Raw genomic sequence first — 27,831 nt, 5'->3', positions numbered from 1 at the left:
ACTGTTGAATGTTTTGCTTCCTTTTTGTTAATCTCACTGCCTTTTAAACATTTTAAACATTTGGGGAGTAGATGCAAAATTCTACTTAAATAATTACGATGTTATCCTCTTTTTTCTACCTAATGAGGAACATAACTTACCTCTCCCTAAACCACAGTAGATACTTGTATACAGCTGCTTTTGATTTAAGGCTAGAAAAACTAATTCATTTTATACCTTTAAAATTATCAAGCAGATTTTCCTTTATCTTTGTAAAAGATGCTGAAGTTTTGGATGTTTCTGTCAAAAACAATAGTAGAAATTGTTCCAGTAAGTGTTCTTGCAGCATCAACTAAAACATATTTAGTTGAACCTAACCTAATCATAGAATTCACTATTCTTCCCAGACAAAAGCACTTGCATTCTGACAATCATATTTTTCTGCTTCCTTGAAAAAACTTATATCCTTTGGTTCCTTCACTTTTCCTTTTATTTTATCCTATTTTTTACTTTACAAGAAAATGAGGTATGGCTGCAACCATGGTAACAGTTGCTAGGAGACAATTAGACACCCCTTTCTAACCCCCACAAATTCCATTTGCACTAGTCCAGCAGATCTGTCAAGGTGTTTCTGTTTTCTATGAAAACAAACCTAGTGCATCATAATGGCACTTGCACATTTGAATCAGTTCTGCTAAATAGTAATATTAAAGAAGTAAAATTCACCTCCTTAGCAAAACCTCACATCTTTTGAGTTTCTTCTTACTTTGTTGGAGATCCTGACTGAGCAAAGCTCGATATGCAAAAGGAGCTTTATAATGAAGCAAAGCAGCAAGCTCTGCCAGTACTGCAGTGCGGGAAATTGCTGATATGATTTCTTTGCTGTAGTGATTTCTTTGCTGTAGTAATTTCTTTGGGTGCCTGATTTGTTCCTGTTGCATCTCGCCCATTGTTGCTTTAATGTATGGAAGTAAAACTCTTGCTTTTTTCAGTCTGCACAGCAAACTCTGGGACATGTAGGTGTCCCATAATCTTGGATAGGTGAAATTCTGGACAAGAAAGCCTCCCAGGTAATTGAAGGGTTCCCTTAAACACATACAAAATGTGTCTCCTGCCTGTGTCTTCAAGTGAGGCTCATTTAGGCTTCCAATTTATTCAATACTTGTTTTTTGAACCCCTGTCGTCACTAGGGGATGTACTGGTAACAATAAACATAGACTCTGCCCTGACGGAGATAAAATTTCAATAGGAAAGATAGACAACTAAACTGGTGTAATGCAAGGAATTTACGTTACTGCTACCTCCAATCTTTACAGCTTTAACTTTGTCTACTGCTCCGTTTCAGCTTCTACTTCTGCCTCATACCCAATCTTGATTACTTTTTGAGCATTTTCAGATCTTGTTTTCTTTACAGTTCATTGTGTCTTGGACTACCCTTACCCCTTTTCTCTGGCTGGGAAAATCCAATGCATTTTCAGTTTAAATGCTTCTTTTTTCTGTGAAACATTTGGGACTGCCTTGATTATACTTAGTTACCTCATTTTCCAGATTCTTCATACATTTTTGTAGTATCTCTGTTTCTGAAGCCATCAAATTGTCTTGTAATTATTTATGCATGTTTCTGAGTTCACAGCTTGAGTATAAACATCGTGTAAGGACCACAAGTTGCTCACCTTTGTACAGCAGGCATTTGCAGTGCCTGGAACAATGTCTGACATACAAATGTTGAATGAATGTATGAGGTGTCAAGTGCAGAGCTGTCCCACCTACGTTGTCGGCTCATTCCTACTGTCAGAGTGTATGCCGCTGAATCCTATATAGATGATTCAAATAATCAAAGCTGTTATCTCCAATTATGAGATCTCTCCTGTAATGGCTCCTCCTCCTTATAACTATAGCTATCTTTCCTCTTCTTGTTGTGCTTCTTTTTGTTTCTTCTGTCTCTTCTGTTTTTGAGGGTTTTGTTTTGTTTTGCTTTTTGGCTTTGGTACAAAAAATTGACCTTATGGCCATTGGCCAGTAACAAAAATGTTCCTTTCCTTTTAGGTAGTGACTCAACCAGTTATGGGATACAGAGGCAGACTCTTTAAGCCTTTGGCTCCTTTTAATGCTTTATTCAATATAGAGACTTTTTGGGAATCAGGGGGAACTGGCAGAGTTCTAGATTTGGTACGATCCCTGATGTTTGAGAGTTCTGAAAATTTGTAAATGCAAACTCTAGATACATAGGCTTTTACTAAGTATTGCCATGCATTTGACCATTTGCCAAAAATTCTGAGTCCTAACATCTCACTTAGGTGGTACTAAACATGGTACGTAACTTTGGGCTTAGAGTAAGTTAACTGGGATCATGTCTACATTTCATCTCTTATGTGCAAACGACCACATTTAGGTTTGAGAAATTTTCCTCTCTTTCTTATTGATCTTGCCCTGAGGTAGGATTATTGGCTTCTTTTCATCACAGTAAGCCTCTGAGAGGTCAGCCATGGCTTTTAGGCTTTTTTGATTGATTTGCAAACAGTGTGGGAAGGTCACTGGTTTTGCCAGTAATCTGAGGTTCACATTGTGTCTGATGGGACACTAAATTCCCTTTCATATAATGAAAGTGGCAATACTGCTGAAAGGGGTTCCAATTAAATCTGGGGTACATGATAAAGAAGCGGTTTAAGATACCTGTGAGTCTAACTGTAGAGACATTTTCTCCATTCTTTTGTTAAATATCTACTTCATACTGTAAGGTCAGTCCTTCCTATCTTTTCCTGACAAATACTTGGTTAGATTACTTAAATACATCCGTGGTGTGTACTAGGATCAATATTGTTCTAGTTTTCTATCAAATGCCCTTGATATCTCATCCATTTAATAATAACTGGCACCCATAGCAAAATCCTCAAGGCAGTGTAAGATCCTTTATCACTTTCTACATAATGTATTTGTAAAAGAATAACATATTTTAGTAGGATTTTAGGAAATATTTTTGGTTTAAACCTGAGTTAACCACACATAAGTTAGTAACTACAGCAGAAAATGTATCTGTTTTGTTTAACATTGTATCTTCAGCAGAGCAGAGTACTTGACTATATATATATTACATATATGCATATATATATGTGTGTGTGTATATGTATGTATACACACACACTGCATATGTAGTGTCACACACACACACACACAAATACACACACACAGTGGGGACTTAACAAATGTTTGTACAATGGATAAATATCAAGAAAAGGTCACTTGACTGAAGTTTTACTATTAATACATGCTCCTTTTCAAGGTATATCCAATGCATAAAATTATACATTGCTTTAGGATCAAACAAATCATTAAAAAGACTTCACTGGAAACAGCATTATTGACTTTTAGAGAGAGCAAGGGTTTTCAAGGTAATCTCAGCTCAACTGTCCTTATTTAAAGCGAGAAGGAGAAGAATCATAGGTGGTAAGTGATTCCGTTTACTTTTAAAAAATAAACAACTAAGATTTCTTATCCATGTCTCAGAGAATGAAAACACTCATTTTTATTTTGTTGGCACCATCATAATTTGGGAGATATAATGTAACTGACCAAAGAAAGAGGTAGACGAGTGCAGACCATCCAACTACCCATTGTGAGAATTCTGTTCCAGAGGATCAGAGCTAGGAGTTCATGGGAATAGGGTTTCACTAACAGGAACACACAAATCTAGCTGCTGGACCCCTGAGTTTTTATCACAGTGGAGTAAAATGCATGAGCAACCACTAGCCTTAAGTGCCATTTTGCTCAATTACTTTGGCTGCCAGAAAGATAGTTAAGATAAGGTTTGTTGTTGCTTTTTTTGCTACTAGGTTAAACATGTGAACCAAAATCTGATACTTCAGTGTTCAATTGATAACGTTATTAGGTAGAATCCCTAGGGACTCTCTCCAAGCAACAGAGTTCAGAATTTAAAATGAACAGATACATGTATAAATCATATATAAAAATACTCCCACTATAAATCTCTTATTTTGATATGAAACAGTTCATTTGATTCCAGCTATATGAAGCTATTGCAAGCTATTCTACAAAATAATTGACATATTGTTACAGGAAGAAAATTAGGTGAAAGGAATAAAGCTAGGGTCCACAATGACATTTATAATATCTTTTAGTTAAACTCATAGCAATTTAAGTAAAAATAGTCTATCAAAAATTTATCACAAATTCAGCAAACACTTAAAAATACTTCTCGTTTTAGGTTTCTTTTCAAGGCTTGTTTCTGCAAATGAGTGGACCAAACTGCCCATTAGATTTAGAGAGCCAAAATTCCAATTTGTTTGATTGGGGTTGATATGATCAAAATAAATCTAACTTTGTGGTTTCCATACGTTTCTACTCTCTTAAATGACTCAGTGGATGATATTTACATACATTCTTCCATTTTTTTCTTATGGTGTACATTAAACCATATTTTCAAATACTTGATCTTAAACTCATTTTGTGAAATGCTTGAATGAGTATATGTCTAGCTACTATATTAAATAGGAATACATTTATAAGAACTAATTAGTTCATGTCATAAAAATAACTTGGAAAACATGTATAGAAGATGAAAAGGTTCTATAACCACAGTTTTCCATTAACGTATTTTGAGAGAATATTGTCTGAACTATTTCTACTATGTTTTTGCAAATTGATACAAATTAAGATGTCAATGAAGTAATTATTGATGGCATGCTACCATAATATGAAATGTGCCCATCCTTCCAGAATTTTTTTTTTTTTTTTTTTTTTGAGATGGAGTTTCACTGCTGTTGCCCAGGCTGGAGTGTAATGGCATGATCTCGGCTCACCACAACCTCTGCCTCCTGGGTTTAAGTGATTCTGCTGTCTCAGTCTCCCGAGTAGCTAGGATTACAGGCATGTGCCACCACACCCGGCTAATTTTTTATTTTTAGTAGAGACGAGGTTTCTCCTTGTTTGTCAGGCTGGTCTCGAACTCCCAACCCCAGGTGATCGACCCGCCTCGGCCTCCCAAAATTCTGGGATTACAGGCGTGAGCCACCATGCCCAGCCATAGAAATTTACTAATATGAAGTGTGTCTATCCTTCTAGAATGATATCATCATTGTATTAATTTCACCATCTTCTGAGAAAGGGCCACCTTTTCAAAGGCATTTTTCTAATCAAGATGATTTAGCATTTAACTTTTTACCTTTTAAAAATGCTTTGTTTTGAAATTGTTTCCTCTTGCTATCTTAATTTATGAAAGAGGATGTTGAAACACAGGGGTCTTAAGGTACATGTACAAATTCTTGACAAAGTGTGGATTAGCTCTTGTGGATGAGCCAAAAGTAAAACCAAGAAAACATTAAAAGTTGTTTCATTTAGAGCTATAAGGAATTAAAATACAGATAGTAAATAACAATAACAACAGCATGTTCAGAATAAAAACACAGCTTTTCTTGAGGGAAAATTTTATAGGACAATTAAGAGTACATTATTTTCTCACAATGCAGTAGACTTTATTGCAATTTATGAGATTTATACCTGAGAGGCATTTTAAATGGACTAAGTTCTCTTACTACTACTATTATTATTATTACCATGCAATCATGATAGAAAAGAAACCTTTTAGAATTCGGCAAGAAAAATAGAAAAGGTAGACACTCAGGTTTTCTAATTTCTTTAAAACGACAAAAAAAATAAGATGTCCAGTTCCTTTAGCAAGAGCTCATTTATGGCTTATTCAAAGAGTTTATCCAAAGCACCCAGGTGTGCCGATTTTCTTCTTAGAAACCAGCTAAGCCTCTGAAATGGGTCAGTGTGCTTTAGGCACTCAATTGCCTCCTCCAGACTTGGTCTTTTAAGCACAGGTGCTAAGTGGAGGGTCTTTCTGAGCCTTACTCACCCTCTGACAGGAACTTGGCAATCCAGGCAGTTCTTAGAATTGGCTGCTCTGTGGGATTCATCGTGAGTTATTTACAAAGCTTCGGTTGTTCAGGTCAAACAACTCAAACTTTCAATACAGGGGTGGGAGTGGGAGGGAGGGCAATGGGAGTCGGAGGTAAAGTGGCTGTATTGCTTAGGAAAGAAGAAAGATTTTTTCTTGGATTCTGTAACTAACCATTTAAAAATTTCATATACATTGAATAGCTACAACTTCAATAATTTTTTGGACTCTCTCAGGAATAAACCTGAGTAATGTATAAATGTATAGGCTTTTAATTAGTATTTCCCAAAATAACATATACATATTTCTTCGGTAGGTCTGTCTGTCTATCTATCTATCTATCTATCTATCTATCTATCTATCTATCTATCTATCTATAGCTTTTTCTTCTGCAAAGGGATGACAGGAAGCAAATACTCTGTTATTTCCTCTTATGGTCTGGCTTCTTTAGACTTTAGCAATACAACATTTTTGTTTATTTGTTTTGTTTTATTTTTCACTTTTACCAATGCTAATATAGTTGAGGAAGGAAACTGAAGACATCTAGTCCCATGCCTGCAAATAGTAAGGCTGAATCTCTGAAATATATTTTGATTTTCATTTTTATAATTTAATACTAAAGTTATTCCTATAAATAAGCCTCCAAATTGGCAAGTTTACTATTAGAAATCAAGTCATATAATTATGCAGTTAAATGATATGTAAGAAACTAACCAACAAAAAATTGTATTACCCATGTCTGGCTGAACTAACATACTGTAGATAAATATGAGCAAGCATTTCTAAAACCACTAGATGGCATTCATTCACTGCGATTTTAGCCAAAGAGCCTTTAAAGCTTTATCATGATCTGCAGGGGTAGGGGAAGGCAGATGTTATCCATTATTTGATGATATTTTCGTAACATTTAATACAACAGCAAAGCTCAGTTTAATCTTTTCCTGGCTGCTTCAAATCAAATCAATTAATATTTATTGAAACCTTTATTCAAGGATTTTTCCATTTTGAGGAGAGTTGAAAACCATTTCCACTGGGGTAGTAATGTATTTACTTATCATACTTAGCAGAAAATATGCTATATACAGTATTCCACTAAATTTTATACAGTATGCCACTGAATTTTCTTTTATTTTATTGCTTTAGTAATTTATGTTGCTATTTCTCATGTAGCACTTCTCTAAAGTAAGTGTGCCTCTAAAAAAGATGCACTCACAAATTTAGAATCTTTATATTGTTTTTAGGTGGGACTAATCTTCAACATTACTATTTTTGAAAACTGGAGGCCAGGAGATTCACACAGAGCCTTCACTCATTCAAGTCTTAAGAATATGTGAGAAATAGTTTTCTAAATACGTTGAGACCTAAGAACCAAAAGGGTCTTTGGTGATAAAAGATGGTGATTTGGTCCTGAAGATAAGTCATGGAATGAAAACTCTCAAACCTTACACTCCAAATTAAAAGTTGGGAGAAGATGTTGATGGGGAGAAGTCAATCAAAGGTTAAATTTTTCTGTATAGGGTCTAGGTTAAAAATATAAAATCTCGGACTTACCTGTTCTAATATGTTTTGAAGTCTCTCTATCTCACAGTCTATTACAAACTTCTTCTCTTGTCTTCTATCAAGTTCTTCTAGAAGTTGCCTATAGCTGACATCATTAAAATTTTCCACACATATAGCGCTGACATGCCAACCATTTTGTCCTGCTTTTTCCATAATAGCTTGGAGTATCGAGTATCCTATTGGGGGAAAAAAAAGTTACTAAAAACATTACTCGCCTTTAATGACGTATGCAGGCACTGAGCCCAAATCAACACTGTTACACTCAAAAATATACTGAATGCTTAGAAACTTAAAATCTGTGTGGTTATTTCTGAATAATTTGTTCTTACTTTCTTTAGTCACGGGAACAAAATCTCTTAAAATATTGATTGAATGAAGTAGCAACACCATACCTTGTGCTCTCAAAATCTCTTTAGTGGAGAACATTGCTTTGCTCTAGACACTTTTTTTTGATGAGACAAATCCACCTGTAGTCAATAGAAATTTCATAAACCCTTTTTGTTATTTTACTTACTAGATGGAACTTATTTTGAACAACTGTTTGACTTTCCCCTTGAGCAAGGTAGTACAACATTTTTCGTTCAACTACGGAAGAGAAGATGTAAAAGAAACCGTACAACAGTATTTATTGAGGACCCATTGTTCTCGGTGCCTTATTTGTAGATGAGGACAGGTGCATATTAGAGAGGCATTATTTAACTCTTCCTCTCTCAGCAGGGGAATGATATAGACTGGGGATGAGTTGAATGACCACTAGGTGAGGCACTGGTATTCCTAATCGGTAAGAAACTGATGACCAAATAAACAACAGAAACTTAGTTTTAAAAAGTGTGTAGCAGGACTCAAGGTAAAGGGTTGGCTCAAGGGAAAGCTTGGTTAGAGCTGTCTGCATGAAACAAGGAAAAATACTACAAAGGAGAAACAACTTGAATTGGGTCTTGAAGGTTGAGAAGGAGCATGCGAGACTGCTAGAGGTGGGGGCGTTTATTATGTGAAGACAGCCTTCCATGAGAGAATAAAATGAATGATCTTCACCCTGTTCTTGATCTAGTTCTCTCTGCATGTGGAAGGGAAGGCATCTGGTCCAAGCATCTGGATTAAGGCAGGAGCTGTGAACTCATAATTCCTGCATTTGGAGTATATCTTCAGGCCAACATTGTCTTGATTGTCCTTTTTTTCATCTCTTTTTTTTTTTTTTTTTAGACAGAGTCTTGCTCTGTCGCCCAGGCTGGAGTACAGTGGCATGATCTTGGCTCACTGCAGCCTCCGCCTCCCGGCTTCAAGCAATTCTTCTGCCTCAGCCTCCCGAGTAACTGGGACTACAGGTTCACGTCACCATACCCCGCTAATTTCTGTATTTTTAGTAGAGACGGGGTTCCACCATATTGGCCAGACTGGTCTTGAACTCCCGACCTTGTGATCCACCCGCCTCAGCCTCCCAAAGTGATGGGATTACAGGCGTGAGACACAGCACCCAGCCTTATCTCTCATTTTTGAATTGTAATGTAAGAGAACAATAAAAAAAAAAAAAGATTCTTTGAATTTATAAGTATCCCCTACACTAAGATTGGTTAGGATCAGAGCCTGGTAGTTGTATTTTCACTTTATGGTTTAGCATAAACAAAATATTCTAGTCCTCTTTAAGGAAGTCTAACACTTATTTGAGCTCATTCTATAGCAACTATCTGTAGTTTCTTCTTCCTGTGATCCTGGAATTGGGTAGAGAGCTGGGTGGATTAAAAGTGAAGTTTTAAAACAAATATAAAGCACTTGCAAGAAAAGGGCGTATTTGTTGAGTTTTCTAATTAGTATGTGAGTCTCATAGATTCAGGGATTTTTAATTTTTTCAGGTATGTTTTCTACATATCACAGTTCCAAACATTACTGATGCTCAGTTAAGATCAACAGATGGAACTGATGATGAGATCATATTTGAAATATAAATTACCTGATATCCTGCCAAATGAAATACTGTGGCAGTCAGGATTCATTTTATCTAAATGAAAAAAAATTCCCCGAAGAGGAAGAAAGAGGGCATGTTAATTACTATATAATTATTCTGGTATATCTATTGCTCCATTTAGTCTTTCCTTTTGTAATGCATGCCAGTAATTATCTTTTCAAATCTTACCTAGATCCCCTGCCCCAAAACCCCAGCACTCTTTCTCTTGTTCCCCATTCAACGCATATGTAACGTGATGATATGAAACCTTCCTTAATATATATGTTCATGCCTCATTTATTCTGTGGCGGGGACTTATGCTCTGATGGTAACTGAGGCAATGTTCCTTTAAATCATTTTTTGACACCTATGAACATATTCTTTGACTTAAATGAATGCTTTTAAAAATACCAATTGACGTATTACTTTTCTTTTTTCTCCTTTTATTTATCATCATACCAGAATAATGCTAACATTTTTTTGTTTGCTTGAGTGTTGTAAAAATAATAAAAACGGCCCCCACACATAGAAATAGTCTTCTCCCTGTGCTCAATTCACAGCTTGGCATGATTCTCTAAATATTGCTGCATTTCTGGCATCATGTGGCTGTCAGGCTTCATGTCAGGATTAGGGATGCATGTTGTTATTCTCCTGCTGACATGACTTTTACAGAATGTGGAGCCACACACCTTCTGATGAAATTTATAGATATTCCCACTTACCTTACAAAAGTGAAGGACTCAATCTAAAAACAAAATTATAATTCAAATCCAGCTTTCCATTATCTGATTTTTTAGATTTACAAATGACACTAGAATTGGAATCAGACAGAACCCTAGGACACAATCTTTGCTGAATGGCAAAGAAAGTTGGTTACTTAAAAAGCCCCATTAATCATAGTCAGAAATAAATGGCATCCTTTCATTGCAGTGCAAAGGACATGCAGTAATAGCTTCAGAGCTTGGCTAAAATTATATTCTTTTATAAGCTATGTTTGATTCTAATATGCTCTCTTATTATTCATTGATATTCAGATGTGAGTGTCTTATTTATTTGCTAACATAGCTGGAAATACATTGTAACTAGGATAAAATACTGCTGTTGAATCTACGATTATGTAACTTAGTTGTTATATAAACTAGAAAATCATAAGTCAAGTCATACTATTTCCACATCTGGCTATGATTTGTATCTCCTAGTTATTAGAAAATCTGTCGTACAATATTGTTGGCCGACAAATGAATACTTCAGTTTTAGTTGAATATCATGTAGTGAACAGGAAATTCACTACTGTAAAGGATATTTTAAATCTTGCTTCTACTCTAAAAAGCTGTCTAACATTTTAATTCAATATAATATACTGAAAACCTACTACATACAGAATTCTATAAAGTATATCAAGATAAAGATGTGGGAACTGGATGACATTTTGTTAAGTGAAATAGGCCAGGTACAGAAAGACAAGCTTCACATGTTCTCACTCATTTATGGGAGGTAAAAGTTAAAACAATTGAACTTATGGAGATAGTAGAATGATGGTTACCAGAGGCTGGGAAGGATAGTGAGGGAGGAGGGAAATGGGGATGGTTAATGGGTACAAAAATATACTTAGATAGGATAGATAAGATATAGTCTTTGACAGCACAACAGGGTGACTAAAGTCAACAATTTATTGTACATTTTAAAATAACTTTAAGAGTATAATTAGAATGTTTATAACATAAAGAATAAATGCTTGAGGTGATGGATACTCAGTTACTCTGATGTGATCATTATGCATTGTATGCCTATATCAAAATATTTCACGCACCCCATAAATATACACAGCTACTATGTACCTATAAGAACATTTTTAAAAAGATAGTCAATGTGAAATACAAAGGTGAAACAAAAGATAAGGATGTGATTCTTGTTTTTACAAAGAATTTACTATCTAGCAAAACTGATAGGTAAACTATCCATTATGCAAAATACACCTCATTGTATAAATAAATTCAACGTGATGAAAATAATTTTTTAGAATAGTAGAGCATACCATTGACATAATCACTTTATTAGATTATAATAGTAATTAAGGCCTTTTTCATAGTTACTAAAGAACACTGTCAATTACATATAAAATATTTTAAGTGTTATATCACATAAAGATTTTATCAATTATGTTAAATAGAATCAAAATGAGGTAAGCAGTCCTGAGCTACTGCACCCTTACACGTCAACACTTATTACATCATCCGTGGATAATGACCTATTTTGGATGAGTACCAATTCAGGGATGTTGCTACTCACAACAATAGCTGGGCTTATTTATTTGATGTTTTCGTTTGCAAGAGTTATTTAACTGTCTGCACACAGAGCAGCAGAAAGAGAGGCAGAATACATTTGTGCCAGGGAAGAAAGTATTTAGAAAAGAAGGAGTTATGCATTTGCCCTGAAAAAGCTTTACTTGGATAAGAACTAGAAAGTGTCCATTGTGCTTTTCAACGAGAAGGTCGTTGGTGCACTTAACGTGAGCAGGGTTAATGGAATGCTGGATATAGAAGACATTTTTCAGATTGTGAAATTGAGGAGAAAATGGGAAGAGGTAAGAATGCGGAAATAATCAAGGAATATCATCAGAATAATGAAGTACTAAGATGAACGGTATGCCATTTTGATGAATATGGGATAGAGAAACATCTAGATTATGGGAACTGGTTTGGGAAGGAGAAGACTAGGTCTGTCCCATGGGAGGTTGCTCAGCCTGAAAAGGGAACATGGCAAGGGGCATAGCAGCGGCTTGTAGTTGGTTAAATTAAAGCCTCCCTCATTAATCGTGTAAATTGCTATGCAGGTACTTGCTACTACATCATCAGTATCTCTGGTCTGGCACAATTTGTCAGTGCCCAAAACTAGTGGATTCAAGGAAAAAGGTGTGTGTGTCTGTGTGTGTCTAATACCACATACTGATTTGAGTTACAGAAAGGAATAAGATTCTGTAATCCTCATTGCATTTAATGCCACCATGCTGGAACTGTGGAGTAGATTTAATAACCATTTAGGTTGGACTCTTTCCAAAGCAGCTTAGTACTAAAATAACATGTTCAAAGGCCACAGTCTGGACCCCCAGGTTTCAGCACATGGAGGAGTAACCAACATTGTAGCTTGGGTAAAATTATCTGCAGCTGTAACTATAGTATTTATTTATGCCGTAGTTCAAAAAGGGCATACTAAAAATAAGCAAAGATTTTCCTACTTTTACAGCTTGAAGCTATTCATGTAAACCCAAGATAAGACGGAATATCTTGAGTTTTCCCTTTTCTACAGACACTCAAGAGTAAAAGTAGAAAATTCATCTTCAAAGATGGATTAATAATCATTGTTAAAGGTGATTATTCTGGGTCCTAGATTTTTCCTAAGGCATTTTCTGACACTAACATTTATTGTCTTCTGATTCCCTAGTATTCATATTTAGTTCAGAAGACATCTTGTAAGAAAATTTGATACTTTAAATCTTTAAAGTTAAAGCACTGTCGTAAAGTCTGTAAGTTGGTGGTTCTCTACTACTACTTCTCCCCTTCATCCAAAGCAATGGGATTTTAACTTGGACCTATGGACAGTCAGAATAAATATATTTTCTTGCTTCTCTTTCAGCTAGATATATGGCTCTGTGACTAAGTTGTGGGCAATGGGTTATAAGTGGAAAGGTTGTGTGGAGGCTTCAGGAAACTCTCCTTAGAAGACTTTATGAATATACTTTATATCTTGCATAGCAGGTCACATTCAGAAGCTTCAAAAACTTCAGTTTATTTTGTGTGTTTGGAAGGACAAGAAGGGATATGTGGAGAATTGGCATGGGCTGTGGAAAGAGCTTCTAAGACTGGAGAGATGAACAGGCAAGGGATATATTACAAGAGCTTTCTCTATCATTTAAAGGAATTTAGATTTTGCTTCATAGACTTTCAGAAGAGAGTGACAAAACAATGTGTCTTAGAGGGATGATTATAGCTGAAGTGTGGAAAATAGAATGGATGTGGGTAGCACAGAAATGGGAAAATCCCTTAGGAAGCCACATGGTAGTAATCCAGGTGAGAAGTAATAGGGGCCAGATTTAGGACCATGCAGAGGAAGGAGAATAGTTTCTAGATTAAGGATACAGAATAAATCAGTTTGGTGATTAATGACACATAAATGACAAAGAGAGAGATGATCTGAGTGTGACCACTATCTATTCTACTAGTGGTCATTCTACTTCTATTTTCAGATTGAACTCTTAGGGTTTTTTTGACCTTCAGAAGCACATATTTTTCCATTTGGATTTCAGGTGTCAATTGACTTCTGATGAAAACTATCCTTGAAGCCACCTCCTTCATCCCCCAAAGTAGTATAATAAATTCTGACAGAGGTCTGAGAAGCCCATTTTTCTCTCTGGTTATAGACATCAATGATTCTGGAAACAATCTGTAGATTTTGAATATTCCCTGAGAATACACTGGATCTCTTTTCAAGTTTGATTCCACCATTTTTTATCTTCTAAGCACGGTGGGCCTCCACCAACATCTTTTTACAATAAAGGCAATGTGTTTCTATTTTAAGTAAAGCATTTTTGAAAAATTTGAATAATTTTAAACTCAAATAGCAAACGACTAATTTCCAATCAGAATAAATATCTGGCATAATTACTATATAGCTATTATTTTGCTCATAAAGTACAATTTTTTTCTTTTATCTGTTTTACTATATGTTTTATATATCACACTATATAAAATTTACAATTCTGATTTGATACCTTTTTATGTCACATTGTATAAAGTTCACAGTTCCAATGTGCATAAAAAACAACCATTGTAGTTTTTATAAGGGAATTAAAATATATGTTGGTGAGTTAACAGGCACTCAAACAAGGTCTTTGTCTAATATTAAGCATATAAAGTATGTAAGACATAATTCTGAGTGTCAAACCTGTTCAATATTGCGATACTTTGGGAAAGCATGTTAAGCAAAAGAATAGATCCTTTCAAAGGGGGTTTCACCATGGAGAGAATGACTTGGACTGTGGTATGGTCCGTAAAGGATGGAAAGGGTTGATGAATAAAGATGGTGAGGAGGAAGGAGCTACTGCATCATAGAACAAAGGCACAGAGGCAGGAGCTTGAAGAATGCTAAATAAATTATTAATTGTTGATAGTTAATAGAGCAGACTGCTGGAGTAATGTATTCATAAACTACATTATGCTTTATTAGTATTTTACAATACAATTGAACCTCATAACAGCCCTGTGAAGTAGATATTATCTCCACTATAAAGGTGAAGAAATAAAAACAATATATGTGACTTATATCAAAGCATAACCCCACTAAATAGCAGAACTGTGAATTGAACTCAAGTCTTCCATTCTCCAGGTTAGGGACTTTTCACCACACTTCAGCATGCAAAGAGAGAGAGTGATGAAATTAGCAAGGAAGGCTGAGGCTGTGATGTGAAGGCCTTTCAATCACAGTCACCATCAATTCTGTTCTTTCTCTCACAAGCACATCTTGTATTTTAGCATATTCTGTCAAGGCTACCTTCCAAAATATATAAAAAACCTGACCATTTCTCCCTACCAACACTGCCTCCACCTAGGCCCCAGCCTCTTGCCAAGGATTATTGCAAGTGCCTGTTTACATGTTTTTTCTTTCCTCCCCTTCACACTGCTCATAGCTTCAGGAGGCAACTTTTCAGGCAAGCCAGATCACACCACTTACAGGTCCAAACTCTCCAATTGCTCCTTTATACTGATGTCATCTACCTCTCTCTCACTCTCAAACATTACCAGCCATCTGGCCTCTTTGCCAGGGGTGCTCTGCCTCAGGCTTCACCCTGCTGTGCTTTCCCCAAGATGGGTCTTCAGGGTTCTGCCTTGATGTTCTCAGGTTTCTACCCAAATGCCTTCTCTTCAGTGAGGCCATTCTGGGTTACTTTATGTAAAATTTCAACTCCTTCATCCTGTGATTTTCTGTTTCTCTTCTCTGCTTTACTTTCTCCTCAGCACTTCACCACCACCTAATATACTCTAGATTTTACTCACTCACCTTGTTTATTGTCTGTTTCCCCCACTAGAAGGTAAGCTCATGAAGTCAGGAACTTTGTTTTGTTCACTGTGCCTAGAAGAAGACTTGGCATCTAAAAGGGACTCGATAAATAGTTTTGGATAATTAAATACTGAAAGTTTAGAAATTACTCCCTTGATAATCGTGAAACAATAGTGAAACACTAGATACCTTGGAAGCTTTGGAGCAGAGAAGAGACGGATTTATAAAACTGCTTTTATAATGTTTGCTTTACATAGTGGAAATGATGCATCCGAAGAGTGGAAAGAGAAAGAGGACAGGGAATCCAAATAGGAGAGTACTGAAATTAATCCAGGCATGATGCCAAAGCTCCTCTCGCCTAGACCCACTCCAGAAAAAGTGGAAAGAAAGGAGAGTGTTGATTGTTTGCGTTTCTCTAAATTCTACACTCCCCCGCTCCCCAGCCAATTCTGTACTTATCTGTGTAAAAGCCAGGAGATATTTCATTGTATCAGGTGGAGCCATATGAAATGTTCATTTCTGCTGATCAAAAATAATCAAATATCAGCAATGTCTTACTGTTCATCCCAGAGATAGCTTCTGAATGAATAATAAGTAATATTACGTGGCATCTGAATGACTGAAAACTACTTAATTTATACTTTGTACATTTAGGTCCTAAAATAATGTGGCAAATAAATGCAAAAACTCCACAACTCTACAAATGGCAGAGGGAGGTCTTGAGTTGTAGAAGCCCAGAGTCCCACATATCTCAGCAGGAATACCTTGTGAGACATCCTAAGGTAGCCCTTAATATTAATCTCCGATTTTCATAATCTTTATTCATAGCAACCATCCTGAGTCATTAATAAGAGGGAAAATAAGCTTCAAAAAACTCAGAATTAAAGTAAGTGTGAAATTCATTTCAGAAAGGACTCCATTCTAAATGATAAAAACAGAAATGTTTTTGGTTCATAAAAACAAATCCTGAGCTAACCTGCAAAATTGACTCATTAATTGAGGGTGCAAGACAGCCAATGCTGTCCAAAGAATTCTGGTTCTTAAAAGACCAATTAATATATTCTACCCTATGTTGTAGGTTGAGTCCAACAGATCTCATTAATTAATCATAAAAGCAATCACTAGCAACGAAACTCAAAGAAGTGTTACATAACATATTAAGTATCAGCTTGTTATATTCACATGCCAAGCTGTGTACTGTAAATAATATTAATTTGGATCTGGCTTTTATACACAAAGCCAAAACCATTCATTTTGGTTGATTTGAAAGTGATATTTTAAAACATTACTTCGTCTTTTCTTTAGAGCAGGAGTAGCAGTACATAATTTTCTTGTGATGATTCTGGTGAAAGGATTTGCATACAATTATGGAGACAATTTCTGTTCCTAGCAGGAAAAAACACAGGAGGAAGTAAGTATTCACCATATGATTAGCCTAATTTTTATATCCTACTGAGGCTAGCTCAGTTCTAAGAAGTAATTGTAAACTCATGTCAGGGACTGAAAGTGAATACATTTGATTGCTCGCTATTAAATTTCTGTAGTGGAGAAATGACACTGAGGTGATTATCTAAATACAGAGTGATTTCTTGAACAGCATGCTAGGTGACAAATGATGGGGTCAGTGGCAGCCTCTGTTACTTTTAACTGCAAACGTTCTGTTTGCACTTCAACTCTGTGGTTCCGAGGAAGGTTATTTAAATTTCTTAATCTTCCACCTTTGACTTTCTATGTAATGAAGAAGATTAATGTAGGATTTTATTAGTCATGATAATCTTTTCTATAGCTGTAAATAAAAATCAGCTTCATTCCACATGGTGGAGTAACTTATAATGCTGCTGTTGGTTTGAGGGAAGTAGATTGCGGATTCTTCATAGGTGAAGAAATACATCCCTACAGCTCTGGGAGAGTCATAATGTATAACTCAACATCCCACACTCCCTCCAGATGAAAAACAAAAACCTAGTTCTTTTTCTTGCATTCCATATTTGGTCATTAGACATTTACTTAGTCACTTTAGTCAGAAATCTAAGAGATTCTCTCAGACTCATTGCTCAGCTTCACCCTCATCCCACACCAATTCTGACATTTCTTCCTAAATATTGTATTTAAGACATTTCATGAGCAGTTCTCTATTTCTTCTTTCACTTTTCATTCAATGACTATTTGTTGAGCATTTCCTATATTTCAGGCCACTGATCCAGAGGCTGCAGATACAGAAATGGAACAGTAAGATGTGCCTACCTTCATGAAGTTTACATTCCAGTGGCTGAGGCAGATAAGAAGCAATACACAAATATATTTATAATAGAATGACAAGAAGTAGTAAGTGCTATGAAGGAAAATGAGGGAAAGAAGGAATATAAATGACCAGGAGTGGCGAGAGGATGGATGTTGTTCTTCCCAAACCAATCTCTCACTGTGTCTCTTAGGTATGCATCACTCAACTCATACCTAAGATTGGTGGTTCTCTGAATAAACCAGACTCTCTCTTGCATTTAACACAATACAATGGCTATTCCCTGTGCTAAGAGAGTCTGTATGCCCTACACTCACTGGCAACTTCTAATCTTTCTTTAAGCCTCAACTTCAGCTTCAGACCATTTCACAACCCTTCTCTGGCCTCATCCGTGTGGGGTTTTTGTCTTTTTTCTTTACATTTCCCTAGCTGTTTGTACAGTAATTACAGCTCATGCTACTCTGAATTAATTAAATCATTACATAAGTTCTACATGCTACCATGGAAAGTACAGCGTGCCTGTCACTAACCTCAGGGATGTGAAATTATAACTGTAATTGCTAGTTTACCTGTCTAGTTCCCTTTAAGTATGAGACTAGTTTTTATTCATTTTGATTTCCCTATTTCTTTCACACAAAGGAAAGAATAAGCTCAACAAGAGGGAATTAGGTTGAATTAAATGACAAGGGTAAAAATTCTGCCCTTTTTATATATCACTTCCCATTTGATCAAGCCTAATAATAATAAAGGTAATAGTAATAACAGTTATTAAAGACCTGACAAATCCATGACCTTCAATATTGTATTAAGTGCTTTATTGGCATGGTGTTAGTTTTATTATCTTCATTTTATATAAAGGAAACTGATGATACAGAAGTTAAGTTCTTGGCCAAGATCCTGTATCTATGAATTGGTAAAGCCTCATTCTGTCTGATATTAGAGTCTGCTTTTTATTCTCCTCTATGATATCGTCTATAATACAATGAAAACTTAATTCCATGCAGTTTGGGTTAATTTTATTCCCCTATTAAGGATTCATTTTTGACCCAGACATATCCCTGACTACGAAGCACTGCTGGATACTATGATATTTCCAAGGAATGCGGTTGCTTCTGCTCTTTCCATTGAGCATATGTTTGCTGCTTTCCCTCTAAGTTCACAGGGAGGTAAAGCCCCCTTCTCCCAATTGTCCCTTCCTCAAATGTCTCTGGTCGCTCTAGCCGGACCGTTACAACCATTGCAAAGATTATAATAATGAACACAGTTTCTTTCTTCAGAATAGCCTGTGAATGCTGCCCTGTGGTCCAGTTTGGTTAATGATGTTGTCCCGGCACTGCTTAAGACACACTATCAACTGCCTTCTCTCTGTAAGGACATCAAACATTAAACCATAGAATTAGGTTGACTTTAGTGAAAAAGCTTTTGAGTTACTCCTTAGATCTAGCTATATGCTTGCCCAAGTTCTTCCCTTCTAGAAACAGTCACAAAATCCCATAGGATTATTTCACAAATTAAGTTTGAATTATGGTATAGAATAACTTATTGATGCAGGGATTAATGTAGGCAAGTTTTCTGAATAGGTATTAAGATGTAAAGCCAAAAAGTACTTTTATTTTAATTAGAATAAGTTTGCCTGAGAATTATAATGAATGCAAAAAAAAGTATACAATAACTTACATAACTGTAACAAATTGGAACCAAGTTTGTATTATCAAGAGGAGAAGTCAGATGAAGTTATTTATTTTTCATCAAATATTTACAATGTGGCAATTAGTCAGTTTTGCTTTGCTTTTTTTCACAATGGTACCATGTGCCACTGACATTTGGGTAGAAACTCAGTAAGGTTTTCAAAGTTTACCTTTTTTTTTTTTTTTTTGAGGCGGAGTCACGTTCTGTGGCCCAGGCTGGAGTGCAGTGGCTGGATCTCAGCTCACTGCAAGCTCCGCCTCCGGGTTTACCCCATTCTTCTGCCTCAGCCTCCCGAGTAGCTGGGACTACAGGCGCCTGCCACCACGCCCAGCTAGTTTTTTTGTATTTTTTTTTTTTTTAGTAGAGATGGGGTTTCACCGTGTTAGCCAGGATGGTCTCGATCTCCTGACCTTGTGATCCGCCCATCTCGGCCTCCCAAAATGCTGGGATTACAGGCTTGAGCCACTGCACCCGGCCTCAAAGTTTACTTTCATGAAACCGATGTGCACAGTCAAATGAATTGTGCTGGTGAATTAAATTGTTATACACATTTGGGCAAACACTGGCATCGTACCTCTAAAACTGGCAAGTTTAGTTGCAGTGTGACAGAACACAGTAAATATATGAAGTAATTTGTTAGTTCAAATCCTTTTAATAAATTTGGCTTTAAAAACCTGAGAATAACAAATTCCAGTAGAGAATCCTAGGATTGGTTTTCAGAGCTAATTATGACTGTAAAGTTTGAGATATTAATGCCTATGTTTTATGTTTGGTAGTTAAGGTTGCAGAAAGTAAAGGATAACCACTGTTGTATGAAATTCTATTTATACTGGCTTAATAGTCCTAGCAGAGGTGCTCCCAAGCTTATATAGCTTAGCACTCTCCTTATCTGGGGCTTGTGCACTGGTCCTGCCTCATTTGATCCATCACCTGACAGTGAAAACTACTTTGGCTGTGCTGCTGCTGCTAATCTGTTTAAATAGGTAGTTCAGCATCATTGCCAAATTGACCACTCCAATTGGCTCTTCAATTAGCTATTCACTTTACAAAAGGCAAACTTGTGTATATTCCAGATCTATAGATTTATTATTATTCTGGTTGTTGCCACTCAGAGGTTACACTAGGTGTCTCCTTAAGAACTGAGCTGGATACTTAGTGTCCATCCAGATTCACATCCACTTTTTATTTTGCCTGACCTTGCTCTGTATCGGTATTAGAAGAGGCTGACCAGTATGGTTTACAGCTGTGTACTTTGGCTTCCAGTTGAGTTGATTAAAAGGAATCACATGCAACATATCAAAGGGAGAAGAAGGAAGTCAGGTATTCTTTTTTTTTTTTCTTTTTGAGATGGAGTCTAGTGCTCTGTCACCTAGGCTGGAGTGCAGTGGTGCGATCTAGGGTCACTGCAACCTCTGGCTCCCAGGTTCAAGCGATTCTCCTGCCTCAGCCTTCTGAGTTGCTGAGATTACAGGAACCTGCCACAATGCCTAGCTATTATTTTTGGATATTTAGTAGAGACGGGTTTTCGCCATCTTGACCAGGGTGGTCTCGAACTCCTGACCTCAGGTGATCCACCTGCCTTGGCCTCCCAAGGAAGTCACATATTCTTTACATGATTCCTTTCCTGCCAGGTTGATGTAGGGGTGACTGCATCTCTAAATAAAGGCCCTAGTCTCTGCCATTCAGCATTCTCCATACAGCTACACTCTCCACACAACCACATCTTCACCTTCCTTGCCTGTTCAGACTTATGTTGGTAAAGACTCCCTGCTCTTGCTACCTCTGGGATGGGACACCATATTTTTTCTTGTTGGTGTCCCTAAAACTTGCCCACACCTTTTTAAAAGCAGTTCCATTATTAAGCACTTCTTGATGGCCCAGTTAGAGTGCACCATTAATTTCCCACCAGGATAGCAACTAACTGAAGTAGCTTTGAGCTCAAAGCAGAATATGTTTGGTAGAAGAAGTGCATAGGTATTAATTTTCTACCCATTCTGTTATTTTCCCACTTTAATGTAAATTCCAATAATTGCCTGAGACAGTTTGTAACTTTCACTATGCTTTCATTACAGTCTGGGGACAGAAAAAGTGTATGTTCTAACCTTACATCTTCTGAAATGACCACTTTAAAGTAAACTATATTTTTATATTGTGCCAACAATTAGGAGGGTACATTTATTCTAAATCATCACGTTGTACATATTGAATATTTACAATCTTTATCAATTAATTTTTTTAATATTAAGAAAGCTCTAACACAAGAGTTTAAAAATTTCAAAGAGTACAAAAAAGTGCTGCCTGCTGTCCCTTCTCTTATTTTAGTTGTACCTTAGTGATCTTGTACTCCTTTTACATTTTAGACAAAGATGGTTTTTTAACAAATAATAAGCAAATGTTCTCCATTATGCTAATGGCATCATTTTTATCAACCAAACGTGGCCCGAAAAGCAAAGGCTTTTGCCATCCAATTGCTGCCACAAATAATGGCTTACTTGACACAAAAGATGTCAAAATTATCATTTTTGGAAGACATTACCCAAAATTAAAGTGGTTAATTCTACAAAATTCTTCTCAGTGAGTCTACTAATTAAATTTCATGGAGTATATTTTCCAGCCACCTATTCTGGCAGGCTCATCAGATAGTTACAACGTCCAGAACCAAATATTCTATAGGGCCATCTACAGGAATTTTCAGTGGTTTGAATGGGTCAGTTTCAACGCCGGTAATTAAAGTTTTCCAAATCTAATATTTCTCCATTATGGTTTGGAACTTTAAGGTCACAATTAAGCAATTATATAAATATTCTGCCTGACAGATCCAAAGTTGCTTTTGGGGGAAAATTTTAGCTTTGTCTAAAAATAACTTTCCATAGGGAGGTGGGAATACCTTTTCTGTAAATTTTTCAGCATTCAAAATAAAATGTCTTATCCTGCCACTTTACTATCTGGCTCTTAAAACATGTGGATGTTGATTCAGTGAGTAACAAAAAAAAAATGCAGCATTTTAGACTCTCATTAAATGTATTCTTGAATTACCTGCTATCTTTGTATCAAATGCTAGAGATAAACAGATTTGTTATGGAATATGTTTCCCCTTAAGTTGCTGATATATTTTACACTATAGCCTGTGCCCTAATGTAGAGGTCCCCAACCCGTGATCTGCAGACCCCTACTGGTCCCTGGCCTGTTAGCAACTTGGCTACACAGCAAGATGTGAGCAGTGGGCAAGGGAGCATTACTGCCTGAGCTCCACCTCCTGTCACAACAGCAGGGGCATTAGATGCTCATAGGAGCATGAACCCTATTGTGAACTGCACGTGCTAGGGATCTAGGTTGTGTGCTTCTCATGAGAATCTAAGATCCTGATGATCTGAAGTGGAACAGTTTCATCCCCCACATCCCTGTGGAAAAATTGTTTTCCAGGAAACCAGTCCCTGGTGCCAAAAAGGTTGGGGACCGTTGCCCTAATGTGCCCTAAGTGTGTTTGTATGTGTGCAATAGTAGTAGTAGCAGTAGTGGTGGTAGTGCTAATAGTAGTAGTAGCAGTAATAGTAGCAGCAGCAGAAGTAATAAAGTCTGGATAGCACTAATGATAGTAATAAAATAATTCTAGATAAAGGAACCATTACCTGAAACTTTTAGGATCTTTGGAGAAATAATTCTTAACATATTTTCTCAGTGACATAAGTCCTAAAAATGTACCAAGACTACATTATGCTGTGGATGGATAGTTACCTTATTAAAAGCTGTTACTGAATAGTTTGTTCTTAATGCAAAGGTCCTGTTTTACAATTGCTCTGCAGTTCATTAATTTTCATTTTATTCCCTGCAAGGGCATTTAGGGTCTGGATTATACAGCTGTAAAACATAGCTCTCACTAGAATTCATAATTTACTATGTCTCAATATGCCATTTGAAGAGGTTCTTGAAACATGATGAGGTCAGAGTGGGGTAGAAAAGAAAACCATTTGGCATACTTAATAATAGACTGTTTGTCCACAGAATAATCTGAAATCTTTTCAAGTATGTCTGAAGGTGACTTGTATCACAAACTCACTCATATTGGGTTGGTCACTTTATAGAAATTGGAAGGGGAGGTTATATCCATTTCATTAAATTTTTAGCTCAACAGTGTTTAACTTTGATTGCTTATTATAAGTAGAGTGACTGTACAATTTATCATAGATACCAAGACACTTTCAAAAGTGAAAGGGGGCATTGGACACTGTTAAGATTACACTAGGATATCAGGTACAAACTAGGACTATGTAGGTAAACCAAGATGCAGGAGCCAGTTACCCAGCTACGTCTTAGAGAACAGAGATAAATAAGACACTGTCATCAAGCAGTTCATAATCTTCAAATTCCTCCTCTTTTTGTAACTGAGAGCTGGCAAAAAGCGTTTACAGAAAAAAGTGACCAATGGAGGAGGTCACATAAAGTCCGCAGATGTTATCCATGAAGAGGTCTTAAGTATCCAGGCAGTTCTTGAGTCTCTTGTATTATTTTTCTCATCCTTATCTGGCCAAAGGTCAATATCTATGCTTCTGAGGAGTCACACAGGATCATCCCAACACTTCCATTTTATTTCAGAAACCTATGAAACTACTAGAAATTCTTTGAGGTAACTAGAACTGAGGGCCAGGAACTGGAATCAAGTGTTTGAGAGCAAAGGATTCTAGATCTCCAGTATTTGCGAGATGTTGAAACCAAGATTATTGGAATTGCAGTGAAATTCCACGGAGAACAATCAAGGCCTTCCTGGCTTTGGAAGACTGAAACAGGTGATACAGTTGGGTTGACAGAGTGTATCCATTGGATTTTATTCCTGAAAAGCCAAATTAATTTTTAGGTATATGAGAGTATTCATGGATAGGCTCTAATAAGTTATATATTGAGTATTATTATTTATTGTGTATTATGTTTCAAACCAATTTAAAACTGTTAAATAAACCCAGTAGTATCCTTTATAAAACAACATAAAGTGGTAGATTTGAAGATCAAGTGATCCTATTAGGCAAGCAAATTCCACTGCCAATTCTAATCCATGTTGAATCAAAGCATTTTTCAGCTGGGAGGAATCATAGTGACAATTTAATCGAACTCCTGATGTGAACACAAAGGATGAACCAGAGTGGTTTGCCCAAGGCAGAGCGCTTGGAAGAGCTATAGGATCTTAAAAACAAACAAACAAAAAATCCGAAAACCAAAACTGCTCTTATGGCTCTGAGAACATTGTCCTTGTCCTTGGGGAATTCTGGACAGAGAAAAGTTAAGAGGAAGTCAACAGTCTTTAAGAGGATTTGAGCCATTTGCAGAATACAGCAAAGGAAAAAAAGAGCAAAATAAGTTTCTGGGTTTCCATTATAATAAATCCTTTAACAGGGCACTTACAGGTCATTCAAAAATTTGGTTCTTTTTCTCTTAGTAGCATATTCTTCCAGGAACAGATCTGCAGTAAAAATTCCTGAGTCCTTCACCAATTGGTTGATCCCAGTCTCAGCAGACCTGAAACTCCAGTTTTCTGTGTGTTTCAGGGAAAGAGATATCTTTATTGTATCTTATTGCTTTCACTTTCATTTCTTCTTTAAAGTCAGTGGCGGCCACACCTTTGAAAAACATTAAGAGGGTGTGGGCTGAGACTGATGATATGATTATCTCATGATCTGCTTAAGCAAACTGACAGTCAAAGTATTAGGTGATTGAGCAATGTGAAAAGTGGTTCAGTATCAACGTGTGCCAGAAAGTACTATCTAATCTTGTCAGTAAACCCCTTTGGGTCTACCTTCAAAATAGACATGGAAACTTCTCAATAGCTTTGCTGCCATTGTCCTAGTACAAGTCCCATCATCTCTCACCTCAGTTACTGCAATAGTTTCTTAAGGTCTCTTCTTGTTTTGGCCTGTGATCCCTCTCAGTCTATCCTTATCATGGCGGTCACACTAATCCTGTTTAATTTAAAGTCATATCCTGGTACACCTCTACTCAAAATCCTCCAATAGCTTTCCATGTCCCTTAGGGCAAAGGAAAGAGTCCTTACAATGTCATTCTTCCTCTACTTCTTGGACACCTTTCTCCTGTCCTTGGCTCCTTGCTCTCTCTGTTCTGGTCAAACTGGTTTCATTGCCATTCCTCAGTCAGAGAACGTATACTCTCTCCTTAGGACACTGCACATGCTCTTCCCTCTATCTTGAATGCTTTTCCCCAGAAGACCAGATGATCCCCTCACCCCTTTCATGTTGCACTCAAATGGTAACTTCTCAATGAGCTCTTCCCTGAGACTTCCATGTGAAAAAGTAAATTTAAAAAATTAAAACACACCCCACTTATACCCCCAATGCTTAGTACATAGTAGGTACTCAGTAAATATTAATTCAATGAGTGAAAGACAGTTGTTTGTGTTCCTATTAGCTGTGACATTCACAGTACAGAAGCAAGAATCTCTTTTATGATATCTCTAGCTTCTCCTGGGGAGAATAAGATGAGCTGTTTAAATAGGAAGACTGCATATATGAACTGGAGTGAGATCTCAGTGTGACTTTGGACTCAAGGGCTCCACGGTCTTTGGATCAACAGCAACAATGAAAATGGAGTCACCTGTTTGGATTTGCCAAGTCTTTATTTTAATAAGTCAGGATGACAAAAAAAAAAAGTACAAAACCTATAACCACGATCTAAATCTGCATAATTTATAAAAGGAAACACTTCAATTCTAGAAAAGTAGGAAAGACATAATTTTAGAATAAAAACTCTTTTTCAAATTAAAAAAAAATAGCTTCCCAGAAAACACTCCACACTATCCTGATTTTCTCCCCTGCCAATTCTGGGAGGTGGATTAGTAAGAAAGCTGGGCATTGGACTCCAGGCCCACAGTCCTGCTGTGAAGGAATGCCAATCATCCACAGGCAGAACTGGCCCCTTCTGCCCACAAGGTCACACAAAGAACAGTGCTTGTGTCTTAATTTTGTCATCAAATGTCAAAACTAAAGATTTAAGAAAAAGTGTTGAGGATAAGATATTAGATGTAGAAACAAAAGTGAAAATGATTTTTTAAAGATTTAAGAATTTTTTTTTTTTTTTTTTTTTTTTTTTTTAAGAACCCGCTCTGTACCTTATCTTTGGTTCAGGTATTTGAATGTTGACTTATGTGACCTTTTCAGTGATGAAACGTATCAGAGAGAAACAAGGGTGAAAGAGAAGCCATTAAGATATATAGAACAGTGATAATCATCTAAATTTTGCCATGGAGCAAACCAAATGCTTAAAGAAGACTGAAAGAAAATTCAAATTTGTAGGGCTTTTTAATAAACAAGGAGCCATTTCTATACAGGCTAATTTGTTTGTTTGTTTTTAGAGCTTTCTCTAAGTCATGGAAGGCAAGAACATAGTTTTTGAGGATTTAGGGCAGTTGATTATGAAAAAAGTTACAAAAGTAAAGAAAGGTCAAAACCTTTTGGTTAATAATAGATGAAAAGAGACAATTTCTGAAACCATATAAATACTAAAATGGAGAAGCAGTTCAGATTCCACTTTCTTTAGGAGACTAGCTTTCTAAGAAATGCACAATTTTTCACGATATTTTGAGTCAGTGAGATGTTTGCACTATTTTAAGTTTAATAAAAGTTAAAGAGGGAATTCTGAAATTGTTTGAGAGCCTCTGAAGCAATTTTGGAGAGTCTTATAATATGGTATAGAAACTGCATTGCTCAAGCCTTTTAAGTCTGTGACAGCATGGCACTGTGCCATCAATATTATACAGCACAACAGGGTGCCTTCTAAAATGCCTCACATACATACTGCAGATATATTTGGACATTTCTGTTAAAATAAGTCACTTTGTGTTCCCGTATCATGTTATAAAGTTCCCATGAGTTATGCTGTCAAATTTGAGGGACAGTTTCAGAATTCTAAATGAAAATCATATAGATGCATCCAGTGCAGAAGAATAAATGTGTTATGGTGACAGTATTACCTGCTTTATTGTGGGTAGAAATGGGTTACTGAAGATTTTATATAGCATCAGTGAGAAAATGCTTGTGTCCAAGTGTCCAGTGGTTTATAATGACCAAAAAATTTAGTTCACTTTATAAGAAGAAAAATGTATGGCCTAAAAACTGAGTAAAAGTCCTCATGGATTTTAACATAATAGTCAAAGGAAATCAGAATCGTTTGAAATATAGTAATATTATCAGTTATAACTTGTCAAATATTAGTCAAATTGTTTTAAAATAATTTTGATTTATATAAACTTATAAGACAATATAACTTCATTTTGGTAATAACATAAACAATCTAGAAGGATCTAGTTATTGTAGACTTAGCCAGTTCAGCATTTGCAGAAAGTTTAGATAAGGTAGGCTTAAGCTTACTTTTCCCTTACCTATAAATAAAATTTTGTAAAAGAACAAAATTAATAAAATAATAGAAAAAGTTTATTATGGTTAACAATAT

General features: G+C 36.3%; 1 protein-coding gene across 6 annotated transcripts in view; it reads right to left on the bottom strand.

The window, feature by feature from the left end:
- GRIA4 (glutamate ionotropic receptor AMPA type subunit 4) overlaps positions 1–27,831 on the bottom strand; it is a 367,574-nt gene that overhangs the window by 113,709 nt on the left and 226,034 nt on the right. For all 6 annotated transcript variants that reach the window (XR_002730888.3, XM_023208149.2, XM_023208148.3 and 3 more), the window contains one exon: positions 7,448–7,632. Coding sequence is in view for 5 of the 6 variants with exons in the window: in XM_023208149.2 (XP_023063917.1) it covers positions 7,448–7,632 (185 nt within the window). In the remaining variant the exon portion in view is untranslated. The remainder of the gene's footprint in view (positions 1–7,447; positions 7,633–27,831) is intronic.

This window comes from Piliocolobus tephrosceles, chromosome 13 (genome assembly GCF_002776525.5).
Source record: "Piliocolobus tephrosceles isolate RC106 chromosome 13, ASM277652v3, whole genome shotgun sequence".
In the NCBI taxonomy this organism is placed as follows: domain Eukaryota; kingdom Metazoa; phylum Chordata; class Mammalia; order Primates; family Cercopithecidae; genus Piliocolobus; species Piliocolobus tephrosceles.
The sequence above is the reverse complement of the archived record's forward strand: the minus strand, read 5'-3'. Positions and strand labels throughout refer to the sequence as shown.